At 37.1% G+C, this 19,608-nt stretch overlaps 2 protein-coding genes across 3 annotated transcripts; one reads left to right on the top strand and one right to left on the bottom strand.

Annotated features, from left to right (window-relative positions):
- Positions 1-9,298: 9,298 nt before the first annotated feature.
- LOC114315118 (galactoside 2-alpha-L-fucosyltransferase) lies at positions 9,299-13,101 on the top strand. The gene is made up of 2 exons (XM_028261688.2): positions 9,299-9,895; positions 11,474-13,101. Exons 1-2 carry the CDS (start codon positions 9,652-9,654, stop codon positions 12,925-12,927), a joined length of 1,698 nt encoding a protein of 565 aa, XP_028117489.2. The 5' UTR covers positions 9,299-9,651; the 3' UTR covers positions 12,928-13,101.
- Positions 13,102-15,686: 2,585 nt separating this feature from the next.
- On the bottom strand, positions 15,687-18,869 carry LOC114274763 (uncharacterized). 2 transcript variants are annotated; one of them, XM_082866614.1, is made up of 5 exons: positions 18,651-18,869; positions 16,870-17,032; positions 16,635-16,744; positions 16,018-16,160; positions 15,687-15,888 (listed from the first exon to the last, which is right to left on the bottom strand). In XM_082866614.1, exons 2-5 carry the CDS (start codon positions 17,012-17,014, stop codon positions 15,846-15,848), a joined length of 441 nt encoding a protein of 146 aa, XP_082722740.1. In that variant the 5' UTR covers positions 17,015-17,032; positions 18,651-18,869; the 3' UTR covers positions 15,687-15,845. The 2 variants fall into 2 exon arrangements, with proteins under 2 accessions (XP_082722740.1, XP_082722741.1); XM_082866615.1 differs by having other exon boundaries at positions 16,870-17,028; positions 18,651-18,788.
- Positions 18,870-19,608: the final 739 nt, after the last annotated feature.

Below are 19,608 nucleotides of genomic sequence, written 5' to 3'. Positions count from 1 at the left end.
GCTGTCTTTGGGGCAAGCTTTGTTGAGGCTGGTAAAGTCTACACAAACCCTCCATTTGCCATTCTTCTTTTTTACTACTACTGTGTTGGATAGCCATGTTGGGTACTGAACTTCTCGGATGGCCCTAGCCTCCAGGAGTCTGTCTACCTCTTCTTCTACTGCTTCGATGTGCATCAACGTCGGTCTTCTGGCTCGTTGAATCAAAGGTTTTACCGATCTGTCGACATTCAGTTTGTGGCAAGTGACCTCGGGGTCAATGCCTGGCATTTCATAAGGTGTCCAGGCGAACACCTCTATGTTTGCCCTTAAAAAATCTTCCAGTTCTTTCTCTTCTTCTCTAGCTAAGCCTGAGCCGAGAAGAAAAAAACGCTCTTCGTCGTCCTCTTGGACGAAAACTTTTTTTAGTGCCTCTTCGCTCTTTTCGGCTGGTTCCTTCCCGACGTCTTCTAGGACCTCCATGTCCTCATCTTCAACTTCTGCTTTCGTTGGCTCCCGTATACTACAGGTAGATTTCATTGCTGTCATGGAGCAATTTTTTGCTTGCAGTTGATCCCCTCTGACTTCTTCAATCCCATGCTCTGTTGGGAACCGCAGTAGTTGATGCAACGTTGAGGGAACTGCCCCTATTGCATGCAACCACGGCCTTCCCAAGATGATGTTGTATGGTGAGGGCGTGTCAATTACCAAAAAATTCTGTTTGGATCTTCTTAGTGCCGGCTTGCACCTCCAAGCTTGTTGCGCCCAGTGGCCATGTCGGCGTTCCATTAAAGCCGACCATCGGGCCGCTAGATTGTTCTAAGTCATCAGGGTGAAGGCCCAGCTCCTTGTAACATCTGACATACATGATGTCACAGGAGCTGCCTTGATCTATTAGGATGCGTTTTACTTGGCACTCCCCAACCTGGAGGGATACTACCAAGACATCATTATGCGGATGTTGGACCAATTCCAGGTCGGCTTCAGTAAAGGCTATCATCGGCCCTTGGCATTCTTCTAGCTGATGTCTCTTCTCCCCGACTTGGTAGATATGTTGTAAATGTCTTACCCTCTGGGTCTCTCCTCTGACTTCGTTTTCGTTGACCCTAGAGTGGATCACATTAACTACCCTCGGTCCTCCTGCTTGTGGTAGTTGTGCTGGGGGAGGCGGTGTTGCTGGTGCTTGAGGCAACCTTGCCTGTTCTTCCCTTGTCCTGGCCTCATCGACCAGGTCCCTCAGAAGGCCTTGTCTTACCAGGTCCTCCAAGTGTGCTTTCAAGGCTCTGCAACCTTGAGTTGGGTGCCCTTCTTCATTGTGGTAGGCACAACGTCTACCAACATTCCTTCCCATGAATTCCCCTGGTGCTCTTGCCGGAGCCCTGAAATAAGGTTGATTTCGAATCTGATCTAAGACTTTATGGATTGGGATCCGGAATACCGTTGTTACCGCATGTTTATTTCTCAACTCTGTTTCTTGTTTGGTCGGCCCATTGTTGCCTCGGCTTCGCTTCGGCGAGCCATTTCCCTTTTCTTGCTTTATCTCTTTGTTTCCCGATGTATCTTCTTCGGCTCTGGCATACTTCTCGATTCTTGCCATGAGTTCTTCCATGCTTTTTGGCAATATTTTTGCCAAAGACTTCCGTAGCGGGCAGTCATCTTTCAGGCCGTTTTTGAAAGACACGACCGCTACCTCTTGGTTGCATTCGGGTATTCGGTTGAACACCTCGCAGTACCTCTTCGCATAGGCCCTAAGGCCTTCTTCCTTGGTGATTCTTAGAGCCATCAAAGCATCAACCCTCAGAGGTTGCAGCTTGTTGGTCACAAACCTGGCCACAAACATCTCGGCCAGGCCTTCCCATGTCTTTATGCTTCCCTTTGGTAATTTATGGAACCAATCAGATGCAATTTCCCCAAAGGATGAGGGGAATACTTTGCAGAGCAACGGCTCGTTCCCACTATATAACGCCATTGAATTCAGGTATAGTCCAACATGAAAGTTTGGGTCTGACTTACCATCATAAATTTGAAACCTCGGCATACTGAATCTCTTTGGTGGTTCGAATTTGTCCAGTTCTACCGAGAAGGCTGTCTTCGGTTTTACTGGGGAGTTTACCTCGGCTTCAACATTCTGCTGCCTCCTTTTTAGGTAGTCCCTCAGGTCTTCTTTACTCCTCCCTGGAGCTCGGCTGTTGTCACGACCCAAACCCGGCCCTATGGGTTTAGCACCGTAACCGGCCAGTAATCCGAGATTAACGAAGGCCTGCTTAACAGTAATACAGTAAAACAGAGTACAGGGCCTGGCGGAAGCCAATACAGTAATTAAACAATGTCCAATGAGCTGTGACAGTCTGTATGCCAAAAAGATTTTTCATGCATTCATACATAAACAGCACAGAACAGTATGTACAATATTGACATCCATACAAACTAGGGACTCAACCCTACATAACAGTACAGAAAACATTCCGTCTGTACAAAACAGTACGGTCTATACAAAATTTACAGTCACACAGTACAGGGACCTAATCCCTTGATAACAGTACGGTAAACAGTCAGTCTATACAATACAGTTAGACAGTATGGAGACAGGCGGGGGAAAACAAACAAAACACCCCCAAGCCATAGCATGGCAACTCGGAACCTCGCAGTGAGGCACAAAGGCTGGCTTCACAAAACTGGAGTTACCCTGACGCTCCTAGCTCCGTTCTGGTGCCTGTACACCTACATATATATATAAGCAGTGAGCTAAAGCCCAGTGAATAACATAAAGCGTAAAGGGGTTTAGGATGAATGTCCTTACGGTGATGAAAACAGTTCAATTCAATCAGTATTTCAGTTGTTCAGTACAGTAAACAGTCATATGTGGTACATCCATTAGCATAACAGTAACAGTAGGTCTTAAAAGACCGAACAGTAATGATGGCCATCAGTCAGTAAACAGTAGTGGTTCCACGAGAGAACCGACAGAGATCTCTGTAACAGTAACAGTAACAGTAAACAGTAGGTACTAAGGATGCCACAGTACAGTTCAGAAATAAAGGACATACATTCATTCAGTAATACCAGTTCAGTAAACAGTTCAGTTCAGTATTCAAAAGATATCAGTTGAACATATCTTTACACAATTGTTACTCACAGAGTTCTGGGCTACAGTATGCTAGAGCGCGTCTCCCCAGTTGCCAACCCTACACAGTTCACAGGTTGAACACACACTAAGCTACACAGTTGGGAAATATCATAACTTAATCCCTAATTTGCCTTGGTGTGTTCTACAACGATATCCTCATCTAAATGTCTTAAACTAGGCCTAAGAATGCCTAGGATGGGATGAGGATGCAAAAATACACTTAGAAAACATTTCGCAAACTTTGCTGAAAATAGGAGCCTCGCTCGAGCGAGACTTTCTCCGCTCGAGCGTAAGACCAAAATCAAAGGCTTCGCTCGAGCGAGTAAACCTTCGCTCGAGCGGTCTGCAAAACAGTAAAAATACTGGATGCTGTGATTTTACGCGCGATGGTCGCTCGATGGTCGCTCGAGCGGAGCCCTGGACAAAGGTGCTCGCTCGAGCGGGGAATCCTTCGCTCGAGCGAGGAAGCCAAATCTGGAATTTCCAGATCTGCCTCCCAAGCTCGAACCAAGCATTCTACCACACCAAACTCGACCTCTTGGGCCCAAATTCTGGAAAACATAACTAAATTCAATGTATAACAAGTTTCAAAGCTCAATTTATGAATTCAAGTCCCAAAGGTGAGTCAATTAAAGCCATATTCAAACCCATTTTCAAGAATATGAAAAACATGCAAACATGCATGGATTCAAACCAAATTCAATCTTCAAAGCTTATTCAAATGGACTCATTTCTTCAAGAACATGATGAATTCATGGAGTATGACCAAAAGATGGACATGCATGTAACCTTTTGCCATGAAAACGACTCAAACATCTACATTACAAACATGCATGCATGAAATGAGTTCCAAATCAACAACAATGAACCAATTCTAGACTTGAATCACTAGAGGCTCAAGAATCTTACATGAATGAGCTTAAACACAACAAAGAGGGGTTGAATTCCTTACCTAGAGCTTTAGTTACAAGGTGAGGAAGCTAAATTTGCAACCTATGTTCCAATTCCTTCAATTTCCAAGCTATTCACAAGGTAGAACTCAATTCCTCTCCCTTTCCCTCTCTTGGTCGGTTAAGCTCAAGAAATGAGCTGATGAAATGCTCTGATTGAAGTGTATACAAGGCTCAAGTGTGTGTATTTGAGTGGACCACTAAGGGTGGCAATTCGGTAATTAAGTCCAACTCTTTAATTAGCTTATTTAATCTAATTTAATCATACCTAATCAATTTTCAGATAATTGTACTATAAAATCACATAAATTACGAGGGTCATAGAACACTAATCGGTTTCGGATTCGGCCGCCGATAAGGCCTTCAATTAGCAGTTTAAACATATGAACATGAACAGATAATCATACTGTCAACAGATAAAATGCAATTTAACTAACATATACTCAATCAATTCGGTTTCCAATTTCAGTCAGTCAGTTATCAGTCATTATCCGTTTCGTTTAACAGTAATCGGTGATTATCGGTAATCGAGCAGTCATTAATCAGTAAACAGTATGGGGGTTGTTACAGCTGTCTATGGATTTTAGTCTTTTTGGTATGCTGCTTTCGGCCTCATGGGGGGCCCGTTTGGATCTTTCTCCATGGGTTGTGTCAAAGCAGAGTGCTTGCCTTTGAACATGCCGATGTTCTTTGGGCTCTGGATTCTTCATGTGGTGCGTCCTTCGGGACTCCTCTTATCTCGGCTCTTCTCGTCCGACTTCCCTGGAAGGCCGGTAAGAATGCCTTCCGCTCTTGGTATGCTGAGGGACGTCGGGGATTGTTTTTCTTCCGTCCTTCTGGGCGTTGGTTGCTGGCATCGGCGTATCTTGCAGCGGGTATGGTGGCTGCATAACATTATTCTGCATCATGAAGTTGACGACTAACTGAAGGTCTGCCAACTTGTTCGCCAATTCTTTTACTTCCTCATCCCTCCGTAGGCATCTGTCCCTCCATACCTGGAGGTTATCTTCATTGTAGTACTTTCCTTGGTCTGTCCTTTTTGACGTGTCGCCTTCCTGGATGATGTCTTTCTCTCTGTGACCCTGGTTACGGGCTTCTGTATTGTGGTTATCTCCTTCAATGTCAAGGTCAATTGGTCCGCCACTCCCAGTGGGAGCGTCATCCCCAATATTTTCCTGCTGTCCGTTACTGGCCATCTATTCTTCCTTCGATTCCCACAGACGGCGCCAAATTGTGTGGGTAAAAATCTGACCACACTGCCTGCTTAGTGATCAACTGGAGAGCACAGGCAGAATAGATGGCTTCAGCAACCTGAAACAGAAAGAAAAGGCTCCGGCGGTGGTTCTTCCACCCGGGGACACTTCGACGATCAAGTCAGTATATCTCTCAAAGATAATCAAGTGCAAAACTTAATACTCAAAACATAAATTGCATACCTTAGACCCACGGGGGTGCCTCTCTTTTATAATATACTCAACCCAAGTCCCACTAGAAGTATGACTTCTACAAACTCCAATTTAGTGCTTACTTTGGACTCTTTAAGAGATAAAGATAAACTCCCTTAAGAGCTTTATCTTGGTTAAGTCCCCTCTTTGTCTTAGGACTCTTGTCCCTTATCTGCTTATCTCGGATTTCGATATCCTCAGGGATAACCTCGGCAACTCCGAGATCATCTCGGCTTAACTATGACGACACGTGGCACCTCGGCTGACATGTCGGCGTCACCATGCCACGTGTTGGTATTCAGAAAATATATCCCCACACTCTAATACATGTATGCGAACAATAAGACTTATATGATTTGTTTAGTTTTCATTTAGGAAGTGTTAAAACAGTTTGACTTTTTTATCTTTTAACTATTTTAATTTGGCTTTTTTACCCTCATTTGGTTTTTATTTTTGGATTTTTTGACTTTTGTAAAAAAAAATGTAATAATTATGATTTGAATGTAACATTTTGTCTTATTAACTTATATAGTTAATTTTATATTTTGTGCTTTTTAAGCCAAAAAAACAAAACTAAATATAACTTTAGTAATTTCTTACTAGTTAAAAGTTAATAATAAAAATTTAAAGTAAATTTTTCCTCTAACTAATAATCAATTTATCGCACTATGTATTTCAACATATATTCTCACTATATATGTATATGAACAATTTTTATTTACTGCATTCAAAATTTTGAAGTATTTCAAATTAACGACGTTTACATCTCAAGTTTTAAAAAAATAATAATTATTAAGTGTAGCTGCTAAACACATCTTTTAAGAAAATAATGATTAACAACAATGTTTTTTACCTAATTTAAGAAATATTCATAATTATTACTCGTACACGAAGTATGTTTTTCATGATTGATTTGTTTGGATAGAAAATATTTTTTATAAAAAAAAAAATTTAAAAAATTATTTTTTATGTTTGGTGGTAGTGGTGGCATGGTGGTGAGAGCGACAACAATAATGATAGAGACGGTGGCCATAGTGATGGTGGTGTAGTGGTAGAGATGACGGTAATGGTGGTGGTGTGGTGATAATAGTAAATTTTAGTTCAACAAATATTTTCTACTTTTTTGAAAGTAAAAAATATCCTGTCCAAATAAACTTATTTTTCATTGAACATAAAAAATATTTTTCTATTAATTTTTATTTTTTATTATATTAAATATCAAAAATATATAAAAATATATTTTTTATCCAAACAAACTTGGCGTTAAGGGAATTGGATTAAGAGGGGGATTGGATGTCTTCAATATCTAGGTTTTTTTGGGGTGGAGTGGGTGTAAAAGTAGGGGTGCAATTCAGACGGGTTCGGTCGGGTTAGGAGGTTGTCCAAGCTCAACTCAAGTTGTGCTGAGATCTACTTAGGCCCGCCTAAGCCCGAATTGTAACTCGAGATTGCATGCTCAAGCCCGACTCAAGTTAAACCCGAGTTGTCCGAATTGTCCAAATTGTATTTTTTTTTTTTTGGTAGTTATATTATTAAATTATTAAAATTTGCCTCTATTTATATTTTTTTATATATAAAAAATTATTAATACCATCAAAATAAATAATTTATATAATGTAAGAGAAATGTCGCTATAATAGTCTTTACAATTTATGGGTGAAAATAAGAAAGAAAAAAAAAAGTTAACATTTTATGTTATTTGTATATATAATATATATTCAATATGATTTAATAATCTAAATTACTTTAATATCATGTAATGGCTAATAATTTATACATATATTTAATATTTTTATATATTTATATATGTATAATTTGGGATTCGGGTTGCTCAGATTGCTTGATATCTATGCTCAAACCTGTCTAAATTTAATTCGGATTTCTAATTTTTTGTTCAAGCCCATATTAAATTTGAAAATATTTTATTCAAGCTCTAAAAAAATTCAAACTGAATTTGAATTGTTCGGGTTACACCGCTTAAGTTGCACCCCTATATAAAAGTGAGAAAAAAAAGAGAGTAAAGTGGGTTGGAAATAAAGAAGATAGTAAGTGGGACGACAGTGGTTGGAAAAAATGTGGAAGGTGTGGAGGGAATATATGTTGAAAATAGGGGGTTGGCGGTGTGATAAAAAATTTGAGAATAAAATTATAAATTGAACGGTGAATTAGTGGATTGGTAGACTAGTAAATTGTGATTTGAGTAGTTTTGGGTGGATTCAAGAATTGAAAAATATTATAATTAATTATCAAATATTTACATAATATATAACATTAATTAACACAAATTAATTTTTTATATATATATAACACAAATTAATTTTTTTATATATATAACTACTAATTTATAATAAATTTTACATATTAAATTTCTTTCGTACTCATTTTTATTTTGATATTTTATTATAGATTAAAAAATATATGTGTATTAATTATAGTAGAGCGGAGTAATTTTGAAAGTGATTTATAAATTTTAAAATTTAAATTATAATTAATAGATAAAACGGTACAAATTAATATGTATCAATGTGATTTTAACGAATGAACGGTATTTTGCACCGTTCTAATTGTAAGAATTGGAAATGATGAATAGCAATTGGGGTGGATGGGTGGTTTTAATAGGTGATTGACTGTGGAATTGTAAATGGAAAGAGGAAAAGAGAGAGTGACGAAGTAAAGGATAAATTTATAAAATTAAAGATAAATTATTCTTCGAGAAAGAGTAATGCTTCATGAAGATTATTTGCATTAATTTTTTAAAAATTTCAACATACTTTGAGTAAGGAAAAGATTTCAAAACCATAAAATTTGTCTTTTGTTTTACAATTGAATGAAATATAGTATCAATTGGTATATCAATTAGTGTACTAACAGATTATATGATATAATTTTATTAGTTTTAAATATTTATAATTATAAGGATAATGTTTGGGAGCTCGAAACATTGTCCCCCCGAATCCCCCTAATGCCCAAAACGACGTCGTTTTGGGCATTAGGTTTTTTTTTTTTTTTTTTTCTTCTTCTTCCATTTTTGACCATTTTTCGAGCTCAAACGCAGGGGATGAGGCAGAGGGAGAGAGAGAGAGAGGGAGAGCGGAGAGGAGAGAGGGAAAGAGAGGGAGAGAAGAGAGAAGAAGGAGACACACACACAAATGGCCCCTGCATTCCGGCCGAGCGGCCGATCGTCGAGTTCATCCGATCGTCGAGCTCCGCCGATCGTCGAGCTCCGCCGATCGTCGCATTCCGGCCGAGCGTCCGCGTCTGCCTTCTTCCTCCGCCCCTGCCTTCTCTTCTTCTTTTTTCTTCTTCTTTCTTCTTCTCTTCCTTCTTTCTGCGTCTGATTCTGATTTTCTGATTGAAAAAAAAAAAAAAAAAAAAAATCAAACGACGAAACGACGTCGTTTCGTAATTAGGGGGATTCGGGGGTACTCAATTCGAGCTCTCTAGCACTACTCTTTGTATAATAAGCGAAATCCATAGTTTTAAAATTATAATGTTATAACATGTGTTAGTACACTAATTGGTATAATAATTTGTGCGTAACATCATTTTTTACAATTTTATCCTTTACTTTTTCCCAATTAATAACATGTTTTTTTTATCCAAAAATTAATAACATGCTTAAGGAGACAATATTTTACCCATTTAATTTAACCAAGTGAACTACAAATATGTTTTTTGGTTAGGGGTTTAGGTATGTATTGAAAAGAAAAAATAAAATAAAAATTAAAAAAAAAAAAGTCTATATTTTATTTAATCTTTTTTTTCTTAATTATAAATTTTAAAACATAGCCTGTAGTTGAAGTGCAAACCAATGTATCGGCTGCTCCACTCCAGACCCAATCACAAAAACGGGTCAACCCAAACTCCAATCCACGAATATTGAGTTTATTATTCACCGACAATACGATCTCGATGAATCAATCAATGCACTGTTCAATCACAACATAAACAAACAATCACAGTGTACTGAATCTACTCACATTCACTTCTGAATTGTTTATACCCAAAAAACAAAAAAAACCTCTCACTACATTTTGGCACGTATACTAGTTCTGAAGAATCCACTGCAAACCCACCATTTCTCACTGGCCCAATTGCTTTCTTTGCTTTTTCAAACTGTTTTGTTTGACACCCAGATGAGGACTCTGTAGATATGAAGAGATTCAACAGAAATTTCGTTGATCCACCTCGAGATCCGGTAAACGCCGTCGTTTCACGGGTTCCGGAGACCAAATGGGGCTTGAATCCGCTGAAGTTGATGGGGGTTTTCGTTGCTTGTTTGATGGGTCTTTCGGTTCTGTTTTCTGTGTCTGTGATTTTGAGGGACCCACTTTCTGATGGCATTTGGGTTGGTGCTGAAGCTAGGGTTCTTGAAGTGAAGCCTCAACAAGAAGAAGGTACTTAGATTTTTATGGGTTTGTGATTTTGTTTTGAATTTACACTGTTCTGCCTCTAGCATTTCTATTTTTGTTTTATTTTGTAGTTAATTTTATGTTACGGTGAATTGGAGTCTAGGTCATTTCATTGGTGTGTAAAGGTATGACTTGAATAGTTATTTCTAGTAGATATCATGTTCTTGGTTAATGGAGTGGTCAAGAACAACTTTTATAGGGTAATTGGTAGCAATAAGTATACAAATGGTTACAGAACCGGATACATAATGTATGTTAGAAAGATTGAGAATTTTTCAAAAATGGACTCCCTTAACAAACCCTGTAAAATCTTGTCTATTCATTTGTATTACGGGTTCGGTTTTGTGATTGGTTTATGTGCTCGTAATAGAACTGAATTGGCAATGATCATGATTTAGAAGTGATAGTGGTAGATGAAATAAGTTTGATTTCTATTTGAAGTTGATTCATAAATTGAACTCTATTTGTTTGAGCAATTAATCCAAAAATTTATTGAATTATATAATAAATAATCCTTGATTGTAACTTCTTTGAAACATGCCATGAACAACATGCTTTTATGAATATCACAGCGGGCTTTCGAAAAATATCTTTCGTTCTGCCTATAGATGAGCAAAAATAATTGGAATTTATATCACAACCAGCATTCATCAAGGAAAGAATGTTGCCTTGAAATGTAGAGCATAATTGGCTAAATGAGCATTCATCATGTGGATGTTCACAGCCTCGGATAACTGGATTGTATTGCCCCGAAATCCTTTGATTGTTTTCCTGAATGGTAAAACCCGTTGCTGCTCTGTAGACAATTCTATGACTTTTTTCTCTTTTGCATTATATAGCTTGATCTTTCGATGATTGACAATCCTAGGATTTTTCCAATTGAAAGCTTATTGTGCCTCCTTTGGATAAAAATGAGTGCCTTCATAATCGGTAGTAGTCTAGTGGAATGGGGTGCACTTTTGAATGAATTGCAAACTCCAACATCTCAGGTTCAACTCCTCTATGATGTTGTACCTGAACTTAACTGATACACGTGTCGTGATTTTGTTTAGGGATAGCTGTACTCTCCTATCTAAGATCTTACAACTTAGGAGTTGTTTGGGATGACCTAAATAAGTGCACTTTTTGTCTTTTTACGAAAAGATGTGCAGAAAAGTAGAGAGGTGATGTGATGGAAAAAAGATAAAAAAATAAAAAGATGGATTATTTTGTATATGCCAAACTTGGCTTTAGTTTAAAATTTGCGCTCCTTATTATGCAAGTTTGTTGTATGATCTTTCGCTTCTATGGCCACTCTTAGGCTGTGTTTGGATCATGGGTGGCCAAATTCATGATCCAAGCACAGCTTTAAACCAACAAAATATCGTGCTTGCACTTTCATTTTTTAGTTTTATATTTGGAAAAATAATTTATTTACCACAAAAAGTAAGTTATTTATTAAAAAAGAAAAAGAAAGTACATAGTTCCTGTTTAAGGTTAATTTTTGTCTTTGTTAGCTTCTCAGATTTTAATATAAAAAAAGAAAACACAATCTCTCTCTCTCTTATTTTTTTTTTTGGCTAGTTATGGGTTTTTCAGAAGATGATTCTTCTCAGCCTGCCGAGGTGCCTAAAGATAAACTACTTAACGGCCTGCTTGCTTCTGGATTCGACGAAAGATCTTGTCTCAGTAGATATCAGTCGGTACTTTATGGCAAATCATTAGCCCACAAACCGTCTTCTTACCTTATCTCCAGGTTACGAAGCTACGAAGATCTCCACAAACGTTGTGGTCCATTTACTGAATCTTATAACAAAACCGTGGAGCAACTTAAGTCTGGCCAACAAACCGATCCCACTGATTGTAACTACCTAGTATGGATATCATTCAGTGGTCTCGGGAACAGGATACTGACCCTGGCTTCAGCATTTCTTTATGCTCTCCTCACCAACCGGGTCCTACTTGTTGATCGTGGAGTCGATATTGCTGATCTATTTTGTGAACCATTTCCCGAGGTCTCTTGGTTACTCCCAACAGATTTCCCCATTACTGCTCAGTTCAGTAGCTTCAATCAAAAATCAGATCTCAGTTATGGGAATATGCTGAAGAAAAACCCGACTCAGACAGATGTGCTACCCTTTCTCTATCTTCATCTGGTCCACGATTACGATGATCAGGATAAGCTTTTCTTCTGTGATCAAGAGCAAGATTTTATCAAGAAAGTACCGTGGTTGATTATGAAAACCGACAACTACTTCATCCCTTCTCTCTTTTTGATCCCGTCTTTTGAGCAAGAATTGAGAAATCTCTTCCCAGAAAAAGCAACGGTTTTCCACTTCTTGGGTCGATACCTCTTCCACCCCACAAATCAAGTGTGGGGACTCGTTGCCAGGTACTACCGAGCATATTTATCTAAAGCTGATGAAAAAATAGGCATCCAAATCAGAGTCTTCGATACAGGGGTTGGACCATTTCAACATGTTTTAGATCAAATCATAGCTTGTACCTTGAAGGAGAATCTACTACCAGGAATCAACCCAGAGGAGCATATCATCAGCCCACCCGGAAAGCAGAACACGAAAGCAGTGTTAATGACATCTTTGAACTCCGGGTACTTCGAGAAAGTACGAGACATGTATTGGGAACATCCGACTGTGACCGGGGAGTTTATTGGCGTTTACCAGCCGAGTCATGAAGGGTATCAACAAACTGAAAAGCAAATGCACAATGTGAAGGCGTGGGCAGAAATGTATCTTCTGAGCTTGACCGATAAGTTGGTCACGAGCTCGTGGTCCACTTTTGGATATGTGGCTCAGGGTCTTGGTGGGTTGAAACCATGGATCCTATACAAGCCCGAGAACCAAACTGCTCCCAATCCACCTTGTCGTCGAGCCATGTCGATGGAACCTTGTTTCCATGCCCCTCCCTTTTATGATTGTAAGAAGAAAACTGGGGTCGACACCGGTGCACTTGTTCCTCATGTGAGGCATTGTGAAGATATGAGTTGGGGTCTCAAGTTGGTTGATCACAATGATTGAGGGAGGGAATATTTCTTCTTGTTGTAAAGTAGAATCAGAAATTTTTTCAATATGGTTAAAGACCCTTAAGAACTATTTTGTGAGGGTGTGTGATAAACTAGTTACTCTGAGTTTGGCTTATGACTCGCTCGTGTTTGAGATTAACATGTGAGGAAAAATGAGTTTTGTTTTGCAGCTTGTTATTTTCTTTCTTGAGCCCGGCTTGACATAGCTTGGTCGGAAAAATTCAGCAGTGTGCTATTTATCATATTAAATTTAACATAATATTATTTATTATGTCAAATTTCGCATGATAGAAATATTTTGTCAAATTTTAGTTCGATAAATGTTTGACTATTGATTTTTTAAAATTTATTATATTGTCCTTAAAAAACATTTCATATCATTTAATTTTTTTTAAATATAAATTCAATAAAATTAGGGCAAATTACATATACACCCCTCGAGGTTTGGCTAAATTACAGATGCCCCCCTGAGGTTTGAGAAATTACGAATTCCCCCCTGAATGCTATATTTGCATAAGAAATTAGGGGGTAATTTGTTATGAAATATAAACCTCAGGGGGCAAATTGTTATGAAAATACAAACCTCAGGGGGCGGGATGTAATTTACGAAACCTCAGGGGGGTATCTGTAATTTAGCCAAACTTCGATGGGTGTATATGTAATTTGCCCATAAAATTAATATAACTTAACATTTTTTTTAATGAAAAAAAGCGCGCGCGCACACTTATCAATCACAAAACAAGGATGATCATTTATGGCCCATGTTGGGTTGTTTGTGTGGGTTGTTTGTGTATGACCATTTTGTTTTGAAATCAATTCTCATGGTGGTAAAATATGTTTTCATGAATAGCTTTTGGGTATGATTTTTTATTTTATTTTTAAAGAAGATAATTTCTGGTTACGTTTTAGAACATGAGAAACATTATATCAATAAATAGCAACATTACATAAATAAGATCTCAAAACGTCAGTCCAACCAAATGACAAAAAAAAAAAAAAAAATCAAATCAAACCAAACTAAGCCTTAAGTTTCATTAAATGAGGTCGGCTTAACAAAACAAAAAATCAACAACAAAAAACAAATTCGCTAAAAAAACAGCAACGATTCAGGAAAAATCACCGATCTTCTCGAAAATATGGTCTGAAAAGCAAGATCTGTTTGAAAGCTCGCCGTCCCCGTTGACGTCATTCCCGTCGCTATTGCTCAACTCCTCCGCCGCCGCCGGCGAATCAAATACCGTCAGAAACTAGAGTTGAGAAGGAAGTACGCCCACAATGATATGGGAGAAGGCTTGAGAGATGAGGAAACCATTATGGGTGTCGAAAATTCAAAAATCTTTGTCAAAATCGAAAGAGAAAGCTTTCAAACCCCTATTTCAGACATAAAAAGTCTAGATCTACACTCTAAAACTGTAGATCTATATTCTATGAATGTAGATCTACACTTAGAAATATAAAGTGGATCATCAAAGTGTCGCCAGAGCACCCAAAAATCACCTAAAGAGAGGCTCTGCTCCCTCTCTGTGGACAAACCCCTATTGCTTTAGGGTGTCTTTTTTTATTTTGGTGGGGGGGTTCTAAGGCACTGTTTGGGAAGAAAAGGTTGAGGCTATTATAGTCTCAAATTATAAATAAGCCAAAAAGTTCCACTGTTCAAAGTTTTTTCAAAAAAAAAATAAGCTGCAGCTGCCGGCAGTGTAGGCACAGCCTACACTGTCAAAGTGTCAAATTGTTACAACACTTGGGAAATTCCAATTTTGCCCCTTTACATCAATTTAAAAAATTATAATATTAGGGACAAATTAGTCATTTTAAATTCAAACATCATTTCAACACACTTTTCAATACAACAACTCAAATAAAAATCCATCTCATCTTCCCAAACACAAAAACTAAAATAGCCTACTAAAAAAGCCAAAAAGCCAAAAAGCCTCTAAAATAACCACTTCCCAAACGAGGCCTAAGCAGTAGCTATTGGGTTAAAACCAAAAACCTAGCTGTAAACTTTTTGCATCAAAACAGTAGATCAAAAATCGCAACCTTAGATTTAACTTCCCTACAAACTAGAATACCAAAGATCGATTACTAGCAACAAGAGAGATGGAGGAGACAAACAGAGGAGAAGGGAAGAGAGACAGGAGGAGACATACCGCAATCTAGCATCGAAGCTCTGTGACTGGTGTCTGAGAATCCGATGAAATGATATGGGTTCTTTTCTATGTATTGTAGAGGCAATTTTTGTCCAATGGGAAAAATGAAAGGAATGGAATGGCAAAATGATCATTCCATTTGGAATGCCTATTGCGTATTTGTTTAGCAAACCAAACATTGGAATGGTCATTCAACTCTTACCTTTATTACTATGACACTCTTACCTTTATTACTATGAACCAAACGTAGCCATAATGTTTTATGTTTTTATCAGAACTCACTATCTCGTTATGGGTATCATTAGCTATGGCTAACACTACCATGTTGACATGTTCCCCTTCTCATCAATGTTTATAGAAATTTCGGTTGTGTTTGGTTTAAGAATTTGGAGAGAGATTTGGAAATGGAAAGAAAAAAGATAAGTGAAATATAAATAATATATACCTACATCTCACCTAATTTCACACACCTTTTTCCTTTTTTTTTTCAAATTCCTCTCCAAATCCATGAACCAAACACACCGATCAATGAATTAAATGTCAACCCTTGATTAGCTAGTGATTTTTAAACAGAAAGTAGACTACAATGCAAACCAAAAACCAATAGTTATAACACAATATATTCATAAGAACTCTACGATATATTCATAACAAAGACAACAGAAGATTCATCATGCCAAGTCTCAGACAAAAAAGACATAAATATTACTTCGATTTTCACGGTTGCTAAGTCGACACAGCCTTATTTGAATGCCACATTGTATCAGTTCTTCCTCCCTTCGGATAAGATAATGTGGTATCCATGTCTGTAACCATCAAAAGCAGAATGCAGTTAGCTAAGTCTGAGCAATATGAATATAAGATTGAGCTAAAACACGTGGTTAGCAGGTTTGCGGAGCAAGCATCAAGACTCTAAAAATTAAAAAAAAACTTACGTTGATTTAAATGGTGCACTAGTAACTCCAACAGGTGTGTTGAAAGCAACATCCTGGAATGGACCAGCCATCTTACCACGTGGAAACCATCCCAGGTCTCCACCCTTCTTCCCTGATGGACATTCTGAATATTCCGCTGCTAGCTGAGGGGGGAAAAAACAGAGAAAAGTAGTATAGATGCATGTCAGCTTAATGGCTCAGTTCGATGTTCTTGAAATAATATCTGGGCCAAAAATTTTCTTTAGCAGAAGTTAGGGCAGACAGAGGCAACCATTTTCTTGTGTGCATGTACAAAATTAGGGGTAATTTGTTTCCAAATTGACTAGGTTAGGTCAAAATTATGAAAAGCCTAAATAAAAAACAAATCAATGGACAATTGGATTGGGTTTATCAAGGGAGGCATTTCAGACGTTTGCACAATCATAAATTATTCCAAAAAACATAAAAGAATCAATAGGGTTATTCCCTCAGTTTCAAACAAACAATTGCTACATACCCAAACTTTCTTCAAGTGCAAAAGTTTCAAACTAAATGTGCTAAAAAAAATAAATAAATAAATAAAAAATTTTAAAAAAAAATCAGAACATAGTAGGTTAGGTTAATTAGTAAGGATTTACCTTAGCAAACTCAGCTGGTGGAACTTTGTCTCCATTACTAAGCCAGCCATCTTGCAGCTTCTTGTATGCTTCATTAATCTTTCCTTGCTTTTCGCATAAGATATGCCTTGCTAAATGATTTAAAAAGTAAAAAATAAAAGAACTATACAAATCAGGAGACTAAACCTACCGGATAAATCGCGGTTAAAAATAACATTAAAAGCTCTTGAGAAACATAATAAGGGGAAGAACCAACCTTTGACATATGTGCAGGTGCCAAGCCCATCTGCCGCCTTCCCACCTTTTCCTTTACCTTTCGCAGCACCATCATCACTTCCACTGGCTGCTTGTTTACCCTTCCCTTTCCCTCCTGAATCCTTTGGCTTCGCGTCCTTACCCATGATTACTCAACCTTCTACCTTAAAATCACAATACAAAGACCTTCTTAATTAACAAGGAATGAAAACTGGAAGAGATTAAAATCACACATCAGGAAGCAATAATAGCTTAACGGTAAGCCAACTAAAATGACCATTATTACATGGATAATGGATGTGTTCAAGGAAAAGATTTGCTTGATCACATTCCCAAGAAGAAACATCACTTCAGGGAAAACGGACTAAAAATTACAAGAATGAGAGTAAAATATGGAAAATTCTCCAGTGTGCAATGCACACCGTATGCAACCCTACCACAAAATTACCTAAGTTTTCACGAAGTTACATTAGTGATCTCACAAAAAAGCATAAGTTGAACACAAATTCGTGTAAGTCTACTCATAAAAGTGAACTTACACGAATTTGTGTTCAACTTACGCATTTTTGTGAGATCACTTATGTAAGTTCATGAAAATTTACATAATTTTGTGGTAGGGTTGCATACGGTGTGCATTGCTCACCAGAGCTTTACCTATAAATATATATAAATGATTGAGCCAGTAATGAAAAGAAAACATATAAAGAAGAAGAACAGACTATGGAGAACACATAAAAAAATATAGCCAAGTTGGACAAGAAATCATAAATAGGAGAGCAATGGACTCCAAACAATAGAATAAACAAAAAAAACTTTGCAGCTGAGCTAGCAAAGGAAATCAACACTCAAGAGTCATGAGATAATTTATGATCTTCAACTTCTTTCTAATGATGACTTTGAACACGTATACACAAAATAGTCAAATATGATGCACAATTATATAAAGAGAGACCATTCTATTGCAACTTCAAATTTTTAATTGGGATATACACTAACACAATCATTAATAATGTGTTTGGAATGAAATTCAAATAATATTGGTGATATGTAATTGCAAAAATATTTCAAAGAAAGAGTTCAAAAGGAAATGTGGAGAAAATAGGCTACCCAATGTTAGAGACAAGTTGAACAAAATAGTAAATTGTTCAAGCTTGGTTTAAAAACTTGACAAGTTTTAAAATGTTTTCAAGCTTGGCTTATTTATATAATGAGCTGATCTCAAACGACCTTTTATATACTAAACACCAATTGAGCTCAACTACCTTGTTGGTTCAATTTACAACCCTACCTATCAAATATCCTAATCCATAACCAAGATTTTCACCAATCAAACAATACCCAATCTCGCGCATTGATAATATGCAAATCTGCCTATTGTTGAGAAATATTCCCATCAATTCCAGAATCACAGCACATTCCATCTCAATCAAAACGCAAATTTAGCTTCTCTCCAGGAATTGAATATGGCTAGGTCACCCTAAACAATCTTCTAATCATGGGTAAACAAAATCAACATGTAAACCAAATTCAACAAAAACATAGAAACAGTAGCAATTTGTCATAGAAACAGAAAACCCAGAATTAAATCCAGCATAGAAAGTCCACAGAGCAATCTATACCACTGTATCAAGCACAAACACACACATATATAGTTATTTGAGAAAACAAACCCAGAAACAGAATTAAAAGTCTAATCGAATGGAGTGAATGACCCACAGAGAAATCATAAGGGAGAGTGCTAAATTCAGAATTAGTAAAGCGATCGGGGAGTTGGGTATTCACCTTCGATTCGATTTACGGCTCTGGGAAGAAATTCGATGGCGCAGTCTGAGAAGAAGATGAACTCGATGGGGGGTCTACAATAGTGGAGAGACGAAAGGGGCATTTATTTATTAATTTTTTATTTTATTTTATTTGTAGCTTTTTACTAGTTTTGGTGATATTATTTTATAAAATAAATAAATTACGCTAATCAAGCTTGAAGCATAGAAAAAATAAAATAAATTTTATAACTTCGGAATAATATATTGATTTCATAACAGTTATTGAAATTACTCAGAAAAAAATTAAAAAATTATCCAAACTAAGGCAAAGTGTGTAGACCTAAAATAAACAAACAAAAAAAATTGATGTAAAAGTATATAATAATATGATTTTTCTATCTATACCTTTAATGAAATATTGATAAAAAAATTATAGAAAAATGGTATAAAAAAATCCAATTTAAAGAAAGTATAAGATATTATATCCAATATAAAATCTTATTTGGTGATAAGGAAGTCGTCGGAAAGAGCCACCGATGTTGGAAATTTTCACAGGCGTCGAAAAATTAGCAAAACAAAGTCTACGGCGGTTGGTGGCGGTGACCCGCCACAGCAGCACGTAGTGGTGATGAGGTAGAGAAAAGAGTGATATTCAACAAATATGGTATTGAATGAGTAACATCTGTTATATTTCAATAGATATGTAGTTTGGTGAATTTCAACAAATAGAAAAATATACTTTATGAATTTTAATAGATAGACAAATTTGATGATTTCAACAGATAGACAGATAGGCTCTCTCTCTCTCTGTCTCTCTCTTTATTATTTTTCTCTACTTAAAGTTTTCAGTTGAAGTAGCTGCTAGTAGAGATGAGCAGTGGATATTTTGATCCGTCCAAACTAATTGAACTGAACCGAACCGATCTGTCGCATTTTGGACGAATGCGTAATGACGAGTGGACGGTTGCTGATTGAAT

This window comes from Camellia sinensis, chromosome 4 (assembly GCF_055761805.1).
Source record: "Camellia sinensis isolate YWXY chromosome 4, ASM5576180v1, whole genome shotgun sequence".
Lineage (NCBI taxonomy): Eukaryota > Viridiplantae > Streptophyta > Magnoliopsida > Ericales > Theaceae > Camellia > Camellia sinensis.
The sequence above is the reverse complement of the archived record's forward strand: the minus strand, read 5'-3'. Positions and strand labels throughout refer to the sequence as shown.